The 19,950-nt window shown below is 47.2% G+C and overlaps 1 protein-coding gene across 1 annotated transcript; it reads right to left on the minus strand.

Annotated features, from left to right (window-relative positions):
• Positions 1-174: 174 nt before the first annotated feature.
• On the minus strand, positions 175-13,998 carry LOC144673464 (uncharacterized). Its single transcript, XM_078535284.1, has 4 exons — positions 13,768-13,998; positions 13,023-13,153; positions 11,274-12,347; positions 175-852 (listed from the first exon to the last, which is right to left on the minus strand). Exons 1-4 carry the CDS (start codon positions 13,996-13,998, stop codon positions 309-311), a joined length of 1,980 nt encoding a protein of 659 aa, XP_078391410.1. The 3' UTR covers positions 175-308.
• Between the last annotated feature and the right edge of the window lie 5,952 nt (positions 13,999-19,950).

A 19,950-nucleotide genomic window follows, 5' to 3' on the forward strand; every position in this document is an offset into this window, starting at 1 on the left:
AACCTTGGGGCTGTGACTGCTTCCTGAAAGAAAGTGTCCAGCTGACTCTCCCCCTCCGTGATGGCCCTGATGTCTGCAGCTCAGACTGCAGCTCAATAACCCTGAGCCCAGGTTTCCTGAGCTACAGACACTCACCACAGGTATGATAGTTCAGGATCACAATATTCTCCAGAAACTCCTACTTGCTGCAGTCCCGGCACAGCACTTGCCCTGCAAAGAACTTTAAACTCTGGCCCAGTGATAGGAGTTATTACCTTCAGCAGAAATAAACAAAACATGTGATTAGCAGCAGCATCCAACCCCTGCAGTCACACATGAACCTGCTGGTGTCTCAACAAGTTGGATGGTCGGTTGAATCCCTTCCCACATTCGGAGCAGGTGAATGGCCTCTCCCCACTGTGAGTGCGTTGGTGTGTCTGGAGATTGGATGACTGAGTGAATCGCTTCCCACACACGGAGCAGGTGAATATCCTTTCCCCAGTGTGAACTCGCTGATGTTGAATAAGGTGAGATGATTGTCTGAATCTCTTCTCACAGTGAGAGCAACTGAATGGTCTCTTGTCAGTGTGAACAAGCTGGTGTTTAATTAGATCAGGAGAGGTTTTAAAGCAATCTCCACAGTAAAAGCATTTAAAAGGCCTCTCGTCACTATGAACTCTCTGGTGTGACCCCAGGCTGGATGACTTAGTGAATTCCTTTCCACACACAGAACAGGTGAACGGTCTCTCCCCAGTGTGACTGCGTCGGTGAGTTTCCAGCTGGGATGGAAAACTGAATCTCTTCCCACAATCCCCACATTTCCACGGTTTCTCAATGGTGTGGGTGTCCTTATGTCTCTCCAGGTTGGAAGATCTGTTGCAAACTTGTCCACACACAGAACACATGTACAGTTTCTCCCTGCTGTGAATGGTGTGATGTTTTTTCAGGCTGTGTAACTGGTTAAAGCTCTTTCCACAGTCAGTGCACTGGAACACTGTTACTCGGGTGTGTGTGTGTCTCGGTGCTTTTCTGGTCACACTGATGTTTGTAATCTTTTCCCACAGACAGATCAGAGAAACATTTCTCCTTCCACATTCAAAGGCTGATGATATTCAGGTCCTGATGAATCGACTGACTCTGAGAGGTGTTGATTTGATGTTTGGTTAGTTTTCTATGCAAATCATCTCCTTCTAATATCCTGCAGAAAGAGTTGACAGTGTCAGTATCGCTATAAGTTCATGTTAGAAATTCAAAACAGACAATTCTCGTTTCTAGTTTTCTCTCTCTGTTCTTCCAAACAAGTGATCTAAATCAAACGAAAAGGAGCCCCAAAAGGCAAAAAAGCAAATGGAATTTTCACAATTAAACCACAATGTTAATTGCAGTGACTATGAGACACTCTGCAATCTGAGGGGCCCACTGTTTGTAGAAGGCATCAACCATATGGATGGACACTGCATCCTCGCTGGCCCTGGCCACCAGGGGACAGGCAAGACCATAGAAGACTGACGCGCTGCCCAAAACAACAAATCCCGGGCACTGGGACCCAGTTGGGAACAGATTCATCCCTGCAGCCCCGCCCACTCCCTGTTGTGTCACCATGACGTTGGTGCATGCGCTCTGCTCCCCGCTCAACCAAAATGGCGGCCGTTAATTTGAGCTTGTTCGGAAAAAAGAACCGGGCTGCAAACGGGAGTATCTCAGGGTCTTATTCGAGGTTTGGAGCCTTTACAAGATGTTTAGAAATCCTCCCCGTCCTCCCGCCGCCTCCATCGATCTCTCCGTGTTTTCATTTCCTTACCAGCTTGAAGATAAGACAGACAAAAGACTCCGCATCGCCATTATGGTGCATGCTCCAAACACTGGGCGGTACTGCGCCTGCGCACTGCTCTCCTCTGGTGGGGAATAGGGGACAGTCACCACCGCAGGCGATGCTGGGTAAAGTCCTCGCCATCGAATGGCCTAATTGGTGAATCGTGAATCCTTTTTTTGCAACGATGTGGGGATTGGGGCGAGTGTTGGGCAGTCAATAAAATTAGCAACCAAATTATACAGAAGCCCAAGTGCACAGAACCTCCATTATCCACCAAAAAGAAGGGAATTGATGGTGAATTGCAAATCCCCCAAAGTTTTACCAAAACAGCAGCAATGACGCGGAATCCAATACCTCCAGTCAAATGTGAACTCAGCAGATGGGGTGACTGAGTGAATCCTTTCAGTGAGTAACTGTCAGGATTGTCGTCTTGTGGATATTCCTGGTAGTGTATTTTTAGCTATACTGTCACACACCAATAACACAGAGAAACCTGGAAACAGGCTGCAGCTCCTTTTTTTTCATTCATCACAGGATGTGGGTGTCACTGGCAATGCAGGCATTTATTACCATCCCTAATTGCCCTTGAGAACGTGATGGTGACCTGCCTTCCCAAACCGCTGCAATCCAATTGAATTTTACTTTCTCTGAGCGGTTTTCACATGACCAAGTGGCTTATGCACCATTAAGCACATTGCTGTTGGTCTGGAGTCACCTGAAGACCAGATGAGGCTGGGATGGCAGATTTCCGCTCCTCGAGGATGTCAGGGGACCAGTTGGACTTTTGTAACAATGCATTCGTTTCATAATCACTGATAACAGCTTTTATAGTAGGTTTTTATTCCAGATTTATCGAATTAATTGAATTTAAAATCTCTAATTGTTGTGATGGGATTTGAACTCACATCTCCAGATCATTATTCCCTCTCGATTAGTAATCCAGTAATGTAACCACTAAGTCTGGGCATGTCATCAGAATGCTTGAATTCAGATTGACAAACAGGTGCTGTACTCAGAGCTACACCAGGGAGGCCCTTCACATGGGACCAAAGGAAACTTTTCAAAGACAATCTCAAGGCCTCCATGACATTCTGTTCTATCAACATAAACACTTGGGAAGCAGATTCCCAATCACCTCCAAAATGGTGATTCATCATCCAAAAATGTTCCAATCAACAAGAGCAGCCACTGAGAGAGACAAACAGCGAGGGCAGCTGCTCATGTCAACAATCCACCACCAACTCCACTGGCTGACAACCCCCATGTCCTCACTGATAAAAAACAAAAAACTGCGGATGCTGGAAATCCAAAACAAATACAGAATTACCTGGAAAAACTCAGCAGGTCTGGCAGCATCGGTGGAGAAGAATAAAGTTGACGTTTCGAGTCCCCATGACCCTTCAACAGTTCTGCTGAAGGGTCATGAAGGACTCGAAACGTCAACTTTATTCTTCTCCGCCGATGCTGCCAGACCTGCTGAGATTTTCCAGGTAATTCTGTTTTTGTTTCCCATGTCCTCACTGTTGGGAGAGCCTGCAAGGCTAAAATAGGGCTCATTAGTCGTTTGTGAACCCACAGCTAACACTGACATCTCACTTCCACCCAGTCATCGACAAGAAAGAATCATCCCTGACATGAGGGATTGTCAATGGATAACCACAATGTTATCTTCTTTATCTGCGGATCGGATAATTGCAGCAGCAGTTAACAGCCTCCTGTGAACTCCTCCATGTGATATCTTAGTGCAGATTTTCAACAATTTATTTTGAGTGTGTTTATGTTAAATGAGTTAATACTGATTTTATAAACCAATTGTTAGGCCTCAGTTGGAGTGCCATATTCATTTCTGGGCATCACACTTTAAACAGGATTTCAAAGCCTTAGAGGTGATTTACTAGAATGGTACCAAGGATAAGAGGCTTCAGTTATATGGAGAGACTGGAGAAACGGGGATTGTTTTCCTTGGAGCAAAGGGTCAAAAATGGAGGTGGTGGCATTGTGGTATTGTCACTGGACTAGTAATCCAAAGACCCAGGAAAATGCTCTGGAGACTGGGTTCGAATCCCACCAAATCTCATGATGACCATGAAGTCCTTATCAAATGTCATAGAAACCCATCTGGTTCACTAATGTCCTTTAGAGAAGGAAATCTGCCATCCTCACCTGGTCTGGCCTGCATATGACTCCAGACCCACAGCAATATGGTTGACTCTTAAAATGCCCAGAACTGACACCACATGGACTGCAGCAGTCTGAAAGAAAAAAGATGCAATAGCAGTTTTCAAAATCATGAACGGCTTTGACAAACTAAAGAAAGAGGAAGGGTCTCCAGTGGCAGAAAAATAGCTAATCAGAGGACACAGATTTCAGAACATCTTTTTTAAGCAGTGTGTTTTTGTGATCTGGAATGCACTGCCTGAAAGGGTGCTGCAAGCAGATTCAATAGCAACATTCTTGGGAGAATTGAATAAATAGTTGAAGAGAAGAAATATCCAAGTCTAGGAGTAAAGAGCAGAGGAGTGGGACTAATTCGATGGCTCCACTAATGAGCTGGTACAAACATGATGAGCTGAACACCTTCCTTTAGCCCCTGTACCATCTGAAGACAGTGGCAGATGATGCTACCCAGAATGCTTCAGGTGGTAGAATATGGCCCAACAACATCAACAGGGATGCAACACTCAGATTTTTCTCCGTTTCTTTCGTGAAGGTGCTGTGTGATGGTGAGGTTCAATCCCAGTCTGTTTACCCTCCTGTACCCTGCCAAGTGGTAATTCTGAGCTTATGATCCTATACTGTGAGCTATAATAACGGTATTTTATTCAAGAAACAAGTTTTCAGACCAAAGGCTGAATTGCAGTGTGACTTATATGAGGAAATTCACATAGAGACTAAATAATCAAGTTAAAAACATGGAAATGTGACAATCAAATACCGGAAACAGGTTCCAATTTAAAACTGGCAGGAAAAATATTTCCAATGATAATAATAAAATTGGACACCAGAAATGAAATAAAAGGCAGGTTATTTTCTGATAATAACAGTGGCAGAGTATAAGTGTAACAATGACACACACGGTCTGATACAGTAAGAGTGCAGATGGGGCCCGAAAGAAGAACAGCAAAGGTTTGGCTCTCTTTGAGTGTAACAAATACAGTGTTTGTTCCAATAATAAGAGTCAGGCTGCAGTGTGTTAGTGAATTCATCATTGGATCCAATGTGATGATAATACAGTCAGTACCTAGTGCACCAAAACCAAAGATTGGGTCTCATATAGCAGTGCGAGCGAGTCATGGTCTATTGATATAATATGATATCAATGTGTTGCCTAATCCCTAATAACAGAGCCAAGGATCAATGCAATGTGAATGGGATGGGTTGAGTGTAATAACACAGACACGGTCTATTGGAATATGAACTGACGCCAACATTGACTAATTGGTGGCACTCTCACCCAAAGTCAGAAGGATGTGGGTTCAAGCCCTCTCCAGAGACCCAACCACATCATCTAAACTGATGCGCCTGGTGTCATTATAAATGGGAGTCTCTGTTCTTTTGCTGGCTATTTTCTTAGACTCAGAAGGAGTGAAGGGAATGACAGACGGGACAATTCTGGGCAGTTGCTCCATCCAGCAAGGCAGGGATTTCTGGGACATGATTGCAGGTTTGAGGTGTCCGCCCACTCATTAAAAAACAACCTCTTCCTCTTTGGGTTTGTGAAGGGAGTTATGACAGCAGCACGCGAGACCGACTAGAGTCTGGTGTAAAAATAATCACAAAGGCCAATTCCAGTTCTTAATAACAGAGGTGGCTTTAACTACAGGTAATCTTATATTAAGGGAGACAAGAGGCCGAATAAAGATTCGATTGTAATAGGAGGACAAGGTGTAAGGAAGCAATGATATTTGGGTGGCTGTGTTATAGTGAGTGTCACAGGGAGGTGTGTGATAAAATAGGAGTGGAAATATCATGACAGAGATACGTGTGACTGACTCCACCTGACTGAGAGCTGTTATACCCAAGGGGAGGGTAATGACGACATGGGGAACTCCAGAGATTTCTGGTATCTGAGGTGACAATGGTGCATCTGTTAGAGGAACTGAAAAGAACCGGTTCCTTCTCACCCTTGCCTGCAGTTCCCGAGTTACACAGACACACAGGAAACAGATTTGACAGCTCGTCGAAACCAACGTTTTAAATCTTCTGTTTGAGACACATTATGATTAAAAAGATCAAATGTTAAAACCTCAGGAGAGGAAATTTCAGAATGTCATAAAGATGAGTGAACCATCCAATTAGTCCCATTCACTACAACTCTGCCAATTATTCCCTCTTCAAGTATTGATCCAATTCCCTTTGAAAATTGCTAACATATCTGCTTCCAAACCCCTGTCAGTATGTGCATTCCAGGTCACATCAAATCACTGCGTAAAAATGTTCTCCTTATCACTCCCTCCGGGTCTGTTGTCAAATATCTTAAATCTCTGAGTCCTCTGATTACAAACCTTCCTGCTCCTGGAAACAGTTTCTCCCTTTCGACATTATTACCAATCCTTCCTCATTTTGAACATCTCCATTAAATTTCCCCCTAAGCTTTTCTGATCTAAGAAGGACAACCCCTGTTTTTCCTGCTCAAAAGAAGAGTGATGTTGGACTGGAAACCTTAAATCTGTTTCTCTGTCCACAGATGCTGCCAGACCTGCTGAATTTTTCCAGCATTTTCTGCCTTTCGCCATTTTTCCTTCTTTAATCAATCAAAAACCCTTCATGATATTGAACATCTCAATTAAACAGGAACACACTGACATCGAGAGAGATATAGTGGAAAGGAGAGACATAAACTGAGAGAAAAACTGAGACACTTAGAAAAACAGAAAGATGAGGTGGTGAGAGATAAAGCTGAGAAATAGAGGAAGCAAGGAATACAGAATGATATGAGAGAATGATATAAAATGGAAAGGAGCAGGCTATCAGTTCCTGGCTATGGAGAGCAGAGGGAACTCAGTTACTGATCCACAGACACGGCCACATATGTCCGGGAATGGAGACTCTGAACAGAAACAACAGGCTTATTTGTAAATGTCACCGCAATGTAATCTGTGTGACTCTGCCCTGACTCTCTGGCCAGATATAGGCCGCCTTGACAGACGTTCTTACCCGACTGTAGCCCCTGGATTTATTTTCTGCTCAGAAGTGAGATGTGTGGTTAGGAACCAGCAGCAGAGAAACAGGAAGTTGTGTTTCCTGAGAATGAAACAGCAGGTGTTAGTTTCATGTTATCTCCGAGAACAGTCTTCCTGCCTGTGAGGGTGACTCACTCTGACAGCATCAAAAAGAACCACACAGATTGCTGCCAGTCTCAGCATTACATTCACCTCCATTCCCAATTTAAAGATTTAAACATATGAGCTTATTTGGGGTTTTACCATATTCACTGAAGGGGGAAACAAGCTGATGGTTATTCTTGGGAGAAATAAGGGGAAATTATATAAAATGAATAATTTTGCCCAAAAACAGTTATCAGAAAATAGGAGAGTTAAAGTGAATCGAGGCCTGTCTGAGAGTGAGAGAGTGAAACAGAGAGAGAGGGGAATGACTCTCTGTACGTTGAGCACTGCCTCAGACAGAGAAGAGAGGCTAAGTGAGGTTAAGTGTGTTAATTTTTTTCTCTCTCTCTGAGAAATAACCTAAGTGAGCTTAGGTGCTCTCTGAAACAGAGAGATTAAGTGACTCGGTATCTGAGAGAAAGAGGAGAGAAGTTAAGTGAAATAAAAGCAAAATATTGTGAATGCTGAAAATCTGAAATAAAAACAGAAAATGTTGGAAAAACTCAGCAGGTCTGACAGTATCTGTGGAGAGAGAAACAGAGTTGACGTTTCGAGTCCGTATGACTGAAGACGACCATACGGTCTGAAGAAGAGTCATACGGACTCGAGAGTTGAAGTGAGTTTGTGGACAGATGTGCTCATATTGGTAATTGAATGGTCAATGTGAGATTGTTTTCTAAACAGCAGCACCCCAGAGAATGGGTTCCAGATAATTGTCAGTGCTATGAAAAGATTTGCAAAGATATTACATTTGGAATAAATGGAAATAAAGGACTAAAATACTTGCTGGGGATAATTACTTCAGGAAATACATTGCAAACGTGAAGAATGATGCGTTCACAATCAGACACATAGACACAAGAACAAAGAAGAAAAGGACAGCACAGGAACAGGCCCTTCGGCCCTCCAAGCCTGCGCCGATCATATTGTCTGTCAACTAAAACATTTTGCACTTCCGGGGTCCGTATCCCTCTATTCCCATCCTATTCATGTATTTGTCAAGTTGCCTCTTAAAAACCACTATCATACCTGCTTCCACCACCTCCTCTGGCAGCGAATTCCAGACACTCACTACCCTCTGCGTAAAAAACTTGCCCTGCACATCTCCTCTAAAGTTTTCTCCTCTCACCTTAAATCTATGTCCCCTAATAATTGACTCTTCCACCCTAGGAAAAAGCTTCTGACTATCTACTCTGTCCATGCCACTCATAATTTTGTAAACTTCTATCAAGTCGCCCCTCAATCTCCGTCGCTCTAGTGAGAACAATCCGAGTTTCTCCAACCTCTCCTCATAGCTAATAACCTCCAGACCAGGCAGCATCCTGGTAAACCTCCTCTGCACCCTCTCCAATGCCTCCATATCCTTCTGGTAATGTGGCGACCAGAATTGCACGCAAAATTCCAAGTGTGGCCTAACCAAGGTTCTATACATTTGCAGCATGACTTCCCAGCTTTTATACTCAATACCCCTGCCAATGAAGGCAAGCATGCCATATGCCTTCCTGACTACCTTATCCACCTGCGTTGCCACTTTCAGTGACCTGTGGACCTGTACACCCAGATGCCTCTGCCCGTTGATGCACTTAAGGGTTCTGCCATTTACTGTATAATTCCTGCCTGTATTAGACCTTCCAAAATGCATTACCTCGCATTTGTCCGGATTAAACTCCATCTGCCATTTCTCCGCCCAAGTCTCCAACCGATCTATATCCCGTTGTATCCTTTGACAATCCTCTTCACTATCTGCAACTCCTCCAACCTTAGTGTCGTCTGTAAACTTACTAATTAGCCCAGTTACATTTTCCTCCAAATCATTTACGTATACTACAAACAGCAAAGGTCCCAGCACTGATCACTGCGGAACACCACTAGTCACAGCTCTCCATTCAGAAAAGCACCCTTCCACTGCTACCCTCAAGTGTGTGTGCGCACACACTCACACACACCATTTTGTGTTGAGCTGGTTTCAGTTGTGCCTGTTAACCAGAAGATAGATTTTTAATTGGATACCATTAGGATCCTGCAGCAGTCCATTCGACTGAGGAGACAGTTCTAGATTCTGTCTGACACTATCAGTGGGTCAGGTGGAAGCTAAATAGAAAATCCTGCAGGAAAAATAATCCTTAACATTAAAAATCAATCTGAGCAATTGACTCAGTACTACACCAGTGTGAATTAGTAAACTTTAACACAACAAGTTTTATCACTAAGTAGTGTAAAGTACAGTGCACTAATGCTCACCTTTAGTCTTGCCCCTCAATCCTAGTTAATCACTGGGAGATTGTTACAAGATTCACCCCATCCTTTCGACACAAATATTACCCACATAACACTTGAGTCATTAGAAATTGATGTGTGCTTCACTGTCCTTTTAAATATACTTCACTCCTACCAGCCTTTAATGATCAAAAACATAACAGGGTTATTAGCTGCTGATAGCTGTCAATGGGATTAAATTTATGCTTGAAATGATTAAATCCTCACATGCAAAACATATTTTGTTTTATTCTTTGATGGGATGTGGGTGTCACTGGCAAGGCCAACATTTGTTGCCCAACCTTAACTGTCCTTGAACAAAGTGGCTTCCTCAGTTATTTCAGAGGGCAATTAAGAGTTAACCACATTGCTGAGGGTCTGGCCTCACATGTAGGCCAGACCAGGTGAGGATAGCAGATTTCCTTCCATAAAGGACATTAGTGAAGCAGATGGGTTTTTACAACAATCAATGATAGTTTCATGGACACTATCACTGAGACCAGATTTCAATTGCAGATTTTGAATATCATGATGAGGTTAGAAGTCTGGTCAATATGCTCAGGTTCTGAAGGTGAAATCCACAATTTAGAGATTCTAAAATCAGTGTTGTCACTGTAACCAAACTGCTACTAAAATATTTAAGGAGCTAAGGTGACATTTTACATCTACAGTTTGACCATAACATTGGTTAATACCGTTACTGTTAAACTTCCAGATAATTCCACAAACAGCAACTTCAAGCAGAAGGAGCAGAATAAACGAGATGGAGAGAAACACGAGAGCCCACAGGCGAGGACCACATAGAGCAGGTTCACACACCCAGGGACGGGCTGGGTTGCCGTGCCTGGGGGTGGGGCGGGTTCACACACCCAAGGCTCACCGGGAATGATCAGAATAAGGAAACCGCCCAGAAAACTACCAGTAGGAATCTTCAGCTGAACACATCACTCATTCTTAAAGGGACGAAAGGGGTCCTGACACTGTGAAGTTAAAGGGGCAGACACAGCTTCAGCCTTCTCTCTGTTACCTTTCTGATAGTTAAAGGCTGGTAGGAGTGAGGTATATTTAAAAGGACTGTGTGTGGGAAGCACACATCAATAAAACTGGGAATTCTTGGACATACGCTGCAGGTCGTTCTTTTTCTGGGAATCAAACTGTTGTATTATTGTCACAGCAGTTAACAGCCTCCTGTGAACTCCTCCAGCTTCTAGTTTAATGCAGATTTTAACCCAATAAATTTCAGCATCTTTCGATTCAGCGACTCGGGACTGACACACAAACACGTTGAAACATTTTAGACTTATTAAGAACCATTCTCCGTCTGGAAACTTAAACTTGCTGTTTCACTTTCAGTCAGGAACAGATCACAATTTTACACCAACCTTTGATTTGGCAGCACGTTTCCAGCATTCACCGTTGTTCTTCCTGACTCTAAACCCAGTTGTAAAAGAGCCTTCTGTTCTGTGTCTAGGAGCTCTGAACCATGGAAGAGAGCAGCTGGGACACATTTCTTACACACCTCAGGATTCACCCACATTGGGATTGTGCCGTCAGTGAAGAAAGATGAGAAAGACCAAAGTGTTGTTTGGGGGTCCCTCAGTGTGACCCTGATGGACTGTGTCCAGGCTGAAGTTCTGTTCCTACCGTAAGATCCTCCCCCAGATTGTCCTTTCTGACTCCAGCTAGGTGGCGTTAAACACTCAGGTGGGGAAAAACAAAAATATACAAACAAAGCTGATTTATTTCACATTTATTCAGAATATTGAACCTCATCATCAGGTCAGGACAGTCAGAATGAACATGGTTCAGTCCTGGTATGATTAACAGCATCAACAGGAGTAGAATACAAACCTTGCAATCGCTTGTGAATCCACTGGTGTGTTCGCAGGTGTGATGACTGAGTGAATGCCTTTCCGCAGGCATTACAGGTGAACGGCCTCTCCCCACTGTGAACTCGCTGGTGTTTCAGCAGATAGGATGAATGAGAAAATCTCTTCCCACACACAGAGCAGGTAAATGGCCTCTCCCCACTGTGAATGCTCTGGTGTGTCAGCAGGTTGGATAACTGAGTGAATCCCTTCCCACACACAGAGCAGGTGAACGGCCTCTCTCCAGTGTGGACTCGCTGGTGATTCAATAGGTTGGATGACCGGGTGAATCCCTTCCCACACACGGAGCAAGTGAATGGTCTCTCCTCAGTGTGAACCTGTTGGTGTGTCAGAAGGTTAGATGAACGAGTGAATCCCTTCCCACAGTCAGAGCAGGTGAACGGTCTATCCCCCGTGTGAAGTTGCTGGTGTATCAGAAGGTTGGATGAATTAATGAATCCCTTCCCACAGTCAGAGCAGGTGAACGGCCTCTCCCCAGTGTGAATTCGCTGGTGATTCAGTAGGGCAGACGGACGGCTGAATCCCTTCCCACAGTTGGTACAGGTGAATGGCCTCTCTCCAGTGTGAGTATATTGATGTGTTAGCAGATCCTTTTTGCTTTTAAAGCTCTTGTCACAGTCAGAACAATTAAAAAATTTGTTATCAGAGTGAACAAGTTGATGTGTCAGAAGGTGGGATGACTGAATGAATCCCTTCCCACACACGGAGCAGGTGAACGGCCTCTCCCCAGTGTGAATACGTTGATGTACCAGCAGATCTTTTCTGCATTTAAAACTCTTCTCACAGTCAGAACATGTAAACGGTCTCTTATCAGTGTGCACAAGTTGGTGTGTCACAATGTGGGATGACCGAGTGAAGTCCTTCCCACACACAGGGCAGGTGAATGGCCTCTCCTCAGTGTGAACTCGCTGGTGTGTCCGAAGGTTGTACAAATGGGTGAATCCCTTCCCACAGATGGAGCAGGTGAACGGTCTCTCCCCAGTATGACTGCGCCGATGAACTTCCAGTTGGGATGGGAAATTGAATCCCTTCCCACAGTCCACACATTTCCATGGTTTTTCCATGGTGTGGGGGTCCTTGTCTCTCTCCAGGTTGGACGATTAGTTGAAGCCTTGTCCACACACAACACGTGAACAGTTTCTCCCCACTGTGAATGGTGAGATATTTTTCCAGACTGTGTAACTGCTTAAAGTTTTTTCCAAAGTCAGTTCACTGGAACACTCTCACTCAGGTGTGTGTATGTGTTGAGGCTTTTCCAGTCACACCGATGTTTGAAATCCTTTCCCAAAGACAGAATAGACAAATATTTCTCCTTCCACATTCAAAAGATGATGATATTCTGGTCCTGATGAATTCAGTGCCTCTGACAGATCTTGATGTGATGTTTGCTTTGCGTTTTCTGTCTGCCAGTCACCTCCGTTTCATACCCTGTAAAATGAGTTTACAAAGTCATCACTTTAAATCCAGGACTGAAATTCAGAACAGACAACTGTAGTTTCTATGGAACATTTCTTCCTCTCTTGTTCCCCCAAAGCTGTAAATCCCCGTCCCACACACTCTCCCTCCTCCCTGGGCTGAAATCCAAACCCATCTCACCATCTCCACCATTTCTTTCCTCCACTCCCAGTTTTCTCCCTCCCTCTCCTCTGCCTGGGTTCAGTTCTCCAGCTCCTGTGTCTCTGATTCAGGGTCTCAGGCGGGAACCCAGCTGCCGTTGGGCGGGACACAGGAGGGGGGACCCTCCCGGGTGGGTCTTACCCGGACCCTGAGTCCGTCCCCCCAGTTTCTGAGCCCCCGGGCGGCCCGCGGTCTCCCCGCAGTTTCTGAATCTCCCGCTCCGGGGCCTCTTCCCCTGAACCCGGCTCTGTCACCGGGAAGAAGCCCCGGGGCTGCAAACACGGGTGATGGAGGCTGTGATCCGGGATTGCGGCCTACACCGGGTGTTTCTGGATCCTCCCCACCCAGGCTCCTAGCTCCGCTCCTCTCTCCGGCTCAGCAACTCTCGCCCGCACTCCCAGGGCTCTGAGCAAACTGACACTGCGCATGCTCCAGGTATCATTATCAGCATTGCGCCTGCGCGTTGGGCTCCTGTACAGTGACTAGGGCACTTTCACACACGCAGGAGATTGTGGGTATCGGCGGTGCCATTGAAACACAAAATAGAGAACGAAAACAATTTTCTGCTACCCAATTGTGAACAAATAAAAGGAAAAATCACACGTAAATCCTAGTAAATGGGTGCTCTGCCATGTTCCATTTCTCGAAGTGATTTAAACATATCTCAAGCCAGCTCAAACGTGTTAAGGGCAAGTCATGTTCTACTAACTTGCTGTGAATTCTTCAAAAATGCCCATTCCCCTTCCTTCTGCTGTATAATGGAAGTTCCGTGCATTGGTGTTTCTTTATCGTTTGGTTCTGATCTATATTGATTGGTCTATGGTCAAAGTTTCAATCCCATAACCACAAAGTAATCACAAAAAAAATATTTTTCACTCACAATTACCCAGCAGCCCAGCAGTTGGGATTCTGCATTGCGACTGGAGGAGCTCCTGCTCATAGATTCTGCTTCCAACAAAGGTTGTCCCTGTGATTGATTTTTTGTGGGCTTTTCTGGGATGAAATTGCCCATTGCCCCCGTATAGTTGGAACCCTTGTTCTGAAATACTGTCCGTCTGATTTTAAGACTTCCTGGAATAATGCACTGATGGAAATCTGCAATAATCAATGGTCCCATCTGAGTTGCAGATTTTAATGTGATTGTCCAATCTAGAAAAAAAATCATTTCACCCTTTTAAACCTGATTCAGCTGATCCCCTCCACACATGCTACAAAAGATTATTTTTGAGATCAGCTGTTCCTTTATAGTCTGTAAGAAAAACAAAAAATGCTACAAAAATTCAGCAGGTCTGATAGCATCTGTGGAAAGAAAGACAGAGTTAACGTTTTGAGTCCGTATGACTCTTCTTCAGAGTCTGTGTTATTCTGAATTATGACATTCTCTTGAACCTTTTTTTTTGTAAAAATATACTTTATTCATAAAAAATCTTCAATCACATTCAAAACCATTTCAAAAACAACATTACAAGGGTACAATCCAGGTTAAACTTTTACAAAATGTATCACCAGGTGCATCAGTACAAACAATATTACAATCATTTACAGCCTTTCATTTTGATCTGTACAGCCCGAGGGGCTCTAAACAGTTCCCAGTCTCTCGGTGCGCTGTGGTAGAAAGGTCTTAGACAGCGACCCTTCCCCATTGCGCCTTTGCGGCAGCTGCCCCAAGCTTTAGTGCGTCCCTCAGCACGTAGTCCTGGACTTTGGATTGTGCCAGTCCGCAACAATCGGTCGGGGACAACTCTTTGTGCTGGAAGACCAACAAGTTTCGGGCAGACCAAAGCGCGTCTTTCACCGAGTTGATGATCCTCCAGCTGCAGTCGATGTTTGTCTCGGTGTGTGTCCCTGGGAACAGCCCGTAGAGCACAGAGTCCTGTGTCACAGAACTGCTCGGGATGAACCTCGACAGCAACCACTGCATCTCTCTCCAGACTTTCTTTGCAAAGGCACAATCCACAAGGAGGTGAACAACGGTCTCTTCCCCACCACAGCCACCTCGAGGGCAACGTGCAGAGGGGGTGAGACTCCTGGCGTGTAGGAAGGATCTGACGGGGAGGGCCTTTCTCACCACCAGCCAAGCTACGTCTTGGTGCTTGTTGGAAAGTTCTGGCGATGAGGCATTCTGCCAAATGACTTTGACAGTCTGCTCGGGGAACCATCCCACAGGGTCCACCCTCTCCTTTTCCCTCAGGGCCTCTAGGACGTTACGTGCTGACCACTGCCTGATGGACTTGTGGTCAAAGGTGTTTTTCTGCATAAATTTTTCCACCAGGGACAGGTGGTACGGCACGGTCCAACTACTTGGAGCGTTCCGCGGCAGCGTGGCCAGACCCATCCTTCGCAACACCGGGGACAGGTAGAACCTCAGCACGTAGTGACACTTGGTGTTTGCGTACTGAGGGTCTACGCACCGCTTGATGCAGCCACACACAAAGGTGGCCATCAGTATGAGGGCGATGTTGGGCACGTTTTTTCCCCCTTTATCTAGAGGCTTGTACATCGCGTCCCTGCGGACACGATCCATTTTCGACCTCCAGATAAAGCGGAAGATGGCTCGAGTGATCGCCATCGCGCAGGAGTGTGGAATGGGCCAGACCTGCGCCACGTACAGCAACAGCGAGAGTACCTCACACCTGATGACCAGGTTCTTACCCGCAATGGAGAGGGAGCGTCGCTCCCACATGCCCAGTTTCCTTTTCACCATAGCCACTCGCTCCTTCCAGTTTCTAACGCATGCCCCGGTCCCTCCGAACCATATCCCCAGCACCTTCAGGCCGTCAGCCCTGACAGTGAAGGGGACAAAGGATCGGTCAGCCCAGTTCCCAAAGAACATGGCCTCGCTCTTCCCACGATTTACCTTGGCTCCCGAGGCCAGTTCGAACTGGTCGCAGACGTGCATCAGTCTGCGCACCGACAGCGGATCCGAGCAGAAAACGGCGACGTCGTCCATGTACAGGGAGGCTTTTACCTGAGTGCCTCCACTGCCTGGGATCGTCACTCCTCTTATGCCCGGATCCTTCCTGATGGACTCGGCAAAGGGTTCTATGCAGCACACGAAAAGGACAGGCGAGAGAGGACAGCCCTGCCTGACTCCAGATTTAATCGGAAAGCTATCTGTTTCCCACCCATTGATTGAGACTGCGCTACTGATGTTAGTGTAGAGCAGTTGGATCCAATTTCGAATTCCCTCCCCAAAGCCCATTTTGGAGAGCACATCCCCCATGTAGGTGTGCGATATTCTGTCAAAGGCCTTCTCCTGATCCAAGCTGATGAGGCAGGTATCCACACCTCTGTCCTGTACATAGGCAATCGTATCCCTGAGCAGCGCCAGGCTGTCAGAGATCTTCCTGCCTGGCACAGAGCAGGTCTGGTCAGGGTGAATCACCAATTCCAGAGCGGATTTGACCCGGTTGGCGATGACCTTGGACAGAATCTTATAGTCCACATTCAACAGTGAAATGGGTCGCCAATTTCTAATTTCCTCCCTTTCCCCCTTGTGCTTGTAGATGAGGGTGATGATGCCTTTCCTCATGGATTCTGACATGCTGCCGGCCAGGAGCATACTCTCGTACACTTCTAGCAGGTCTGGGCCGATCAAGTCCCACAGAGCCGAATACAACTCCGCCGGCAGGCCGTCGCTTCCGGGGGTTTTACTCTTCTCGAAGGACTCGAGGGCCTTAGTCAGTTCGTCAGGAGTTAGCGGTTTGTCTAGGCTCTCCCGCGTACTGTGGTCTAAGACCTCCGTGATAGAGGACAGGAAGGACTGGGAGGCCGTGCTGTCCGTGGGCTTCACGTCATACAGTCCGGCATAAAAGGATTTGCTGATCCTCAGAATGTCGGACCGTGATGACTTTACTGAGCCGTCTTCTTCCTTCAGGCTGCTGATCACAGAGCGCTCTCTGTGTACCTTTTGGAAGAAGAAACGTGAGCACGTCTCATCCTGCTCCACGGAGCGGACTCTGGAACGGAAGATGATCTTGGAGGCCTCCGAGGCAAAGTGCGAGGCTTGCTGGCCCTTCACCTCTTGGAGCTCCTCCTTGACATCGACCCCCATCGACTGCAGCCGGAGCAGATTCTGCATCTTTTCCTGGAGTCGGGACATTTCCCTCTGTTCCTTTCTAGCTTTCTGGGTGCCTTTGCGGATGAAAAACCTCTTGATGCTTCCCTTGATCACTTCCCACCAGTGTGTCAGGGACTCAAAGAGGGGTTTCACGGTTCTCCAACCTTTGTAATCCCTCTTGAGCTCCTCAATGTTCTCTGGGGTCAGCAGTTGCACATTTAGCTTCCATGCCCCCCTGCCCACCCTCAGGTCTTCCTCCAAGTGGCAGTCCGCCAGTAGGAGGCAGTGGTCAGAGAAGAACACCGGCTTGACGTCGGTGGATCTGACTGTGAATGCACGGGACACAAACAGGAAGTCTATCCTGGAACGAATGGACCCGTCTGGCCGCGACCAGGTGTATCTATGCTGCGCTCCGTCTGCAGGGTTGCTGAAGACGTCGTGCAGCTTGGCATCCTTAACTGTTTCCATCAGGGATCTGGACGTAGCGTCCAATCTGCTTCCGGCCCTGCCGGATCGTCCAGCCGCATCGATGATGCAGTTGAAGTCCCCGCCCAGAATGACCGGCCTGGAGGTCGCCAGCAGCAGTGGGAGCTGCTGAAAAACCTCCAGCCGCTCAGCCCCTTGTGCCGGGCCATACACGTTAATTAACCGGAGTGGAGCGTTCTTGTACATTACGTCTGCTACGAGGAGTCGCCCGCCCACCACCTCCTTGACCTCGGAGACGGTGAAGTTGCCTCCCCGCAGCAGAATACCCAGGCCGGAGGAACGAGAGTCGTTTCCGCCCGACCAGATCGATGGCCCGTGGGACCACCATCGTGACCATTGCCTGTAGGAGCTGAGGTGCGGTATCGCACACTCCTGCAGAAACAACAGGTCAGCTTTGACCTTGGCTAGGTAGTCCAAGGTCGCAACACATCGCGTAGTAGATTTAATGCTACGCACATTTATGGATACAATCTTTAAACCCATTTTAAAGCATTTATTCTCCTACCAAACCCACTGTCTCTGAGAGTCCCAGACCTTTAGTCTGCTCCTTCATACCCGTAGTGAGCTCAAATTCCTTCACTTTGGATGGGCTGAGGTAGATCTCCTTGGCCGTGTTCTGCTCCAGTGGCATCTGGAGGTTCACGTAGAGAGCGGGTTTTGAGATGACCTTTGCTGGAGAAGCTTCTCCAAAACTCACCCCCTCTGGGGTGTTGCTGTTCCCGGCTTCCTGGAGCTGGGGTGCGATGATTGCCTCACTGCTCCCAGATTCCAGGGGCTGTGGTGCACTGGCCTCCTCAGGTTGCAGGCAAAGTTGGGGTGCGCTGGTCTCCTTGTTGTCTCCAATTTTCTGGAGCTCGGGTGTCTCGTCCTCCAACGCCCTGGAGCTTTGCCGCCTCTTCTGTCGGTGCCGCTCTGGCACTTCATCATCCGAAGAGCTGCTGCCCTTGTCATCCGTGTCGGATGGGAGACGCCTCTTGCCGCTTCTCTGGGAAATGCCTTTGCTTCTTCTTCGCTCCCTCTTACTTTTCTTGTTCTTCACCGTCCGCCACTCCCCCTGCTGCTTTTCCACTGCTGCCTCCTCCTCCATTGATTCCTGAGGACTGGGAGGTTCAGGGGGTAGTGCTGTTGATTGGCTCTCTGTTGCCTCAATCTCTTTCTCCACCTTGTCTCTCTCTGTGTCCTCCTTTGTCCCGTTGAGCTCCCTGGGGGCCTTGGTGGTTGGAGTGACACGGAACCTTTCTTCTGCTTCCCCCTGGTCGGCTTTGGCTGCCTGTGCGTAAGTACGGCAGCGTTTGGGGCAGGTCCTGTAGAGGTGACTTGCCTCGCCACACAGGTTGTAGCACTTGGCCTGTTTGCAGTCTTTTGTCTGGTGCCCTTCCTGTTTGCAGATCTTGCAGAGGGAGGCGCTGCAGTTGGCCGCCACATGGCCAGCCTTGCCGCATGAGCGACAATGCTTGGGTTGCCCAGCGTAGACCAGGTAGCCACGGTTTCCCCCGATTGCGAAACTGGAAGGAGGGTGGAAAATGGCTCCCTTACCATCGGTCTTTAGCGTGACCTTAAACAGGCGTTTGCCCGTCCAGATCCCCAAGTCGTCTCGAATCTCGGTGCCGCTCCCCACCTTATCGAAGTACCTGGTGAGGAAGGTGACCACGTCGGCGACAGGGACGAAGGGGTTGTACACATGCACCATCACCTCACGTTCCCGTTGCAACGGCAGAGAAAAGTGCGGCTCCGCCGTCAGGATCTTCATCTCCGGCAGGTCTCTCTTCTCCTCGAACACCCTCAGGAGCCGGACGCAGTCTGCCACCCGCTTGAACGTGACGTCAAAATAACCCCCTTTGCGGGAGTCGTGCAGGGTGAAGATCTCCGTAGCTTGGAAGCCGCACGCCTTCAACAGGATCCTCCTGGTGAAGAAGCCCCGATCCATAGGTGATCCTCCTTCGCTGTGGTTCACCGTGACTCGGACGGTGATAGGTAATCCACGGTATGGATTTGGATTGCGATTGGTTATCGCCCTTCCATCCCGACCTTGCCTTGGCAGGACCATGGTGTCGCCCCTGCAACACTACACTTGATCTTAGCCAAAAGGCTAACCTGTCCTAACTCTTCTGCCAGTTCACTTATTGGAAACAGGGACTCTCCTTGTTTTAATGTTAACACTCCATGTCTCCCCAGTTATTCATTTAAGTCAGCCCATGAATTGTTTGAGCATTGTTTCATCATGTTCCCACATTTCATTAACAAATGTTGAAACGTATGCTTCACACCCATAGGGTTTCATCTGTTTAAAGCCACAAACAAAGGTCCAGTTTTCTCCTGGAGGTTGAGACAAATCAGCTTTCAAAATGATGCAGAGTTTCAGCCAATGAGGGACATCCGGATTCAGCCCCGCCCCTCATTCACTCCGATTGGTTGGAGGATCACACGCTCACGGTCGGACCTCCAGCTCCGCCCCCTCTTCCTATTGGTCCGGAGTTTCCGTCAATCCATCGGGCACTGTGATCTGGAGCATGCGCAGTGTTT

This window comes from Cetorhinus maximus, unplaced genomic scaffold (genome assembly GCF_964194155.1).
Source record: "Cetorhinus maximus unplaced genomic scaffold, sCetMax3.hap1.1 HAP1_SCAFFOLD_368, whole genome shotgun sequence".
Lineage (NCBI taxonomy): Eukaryota > Metazoa > Chordata > Chondrichthyes > Lamniformes > Cetorhinidae > Cetorhinus > Cetorhinus maximus.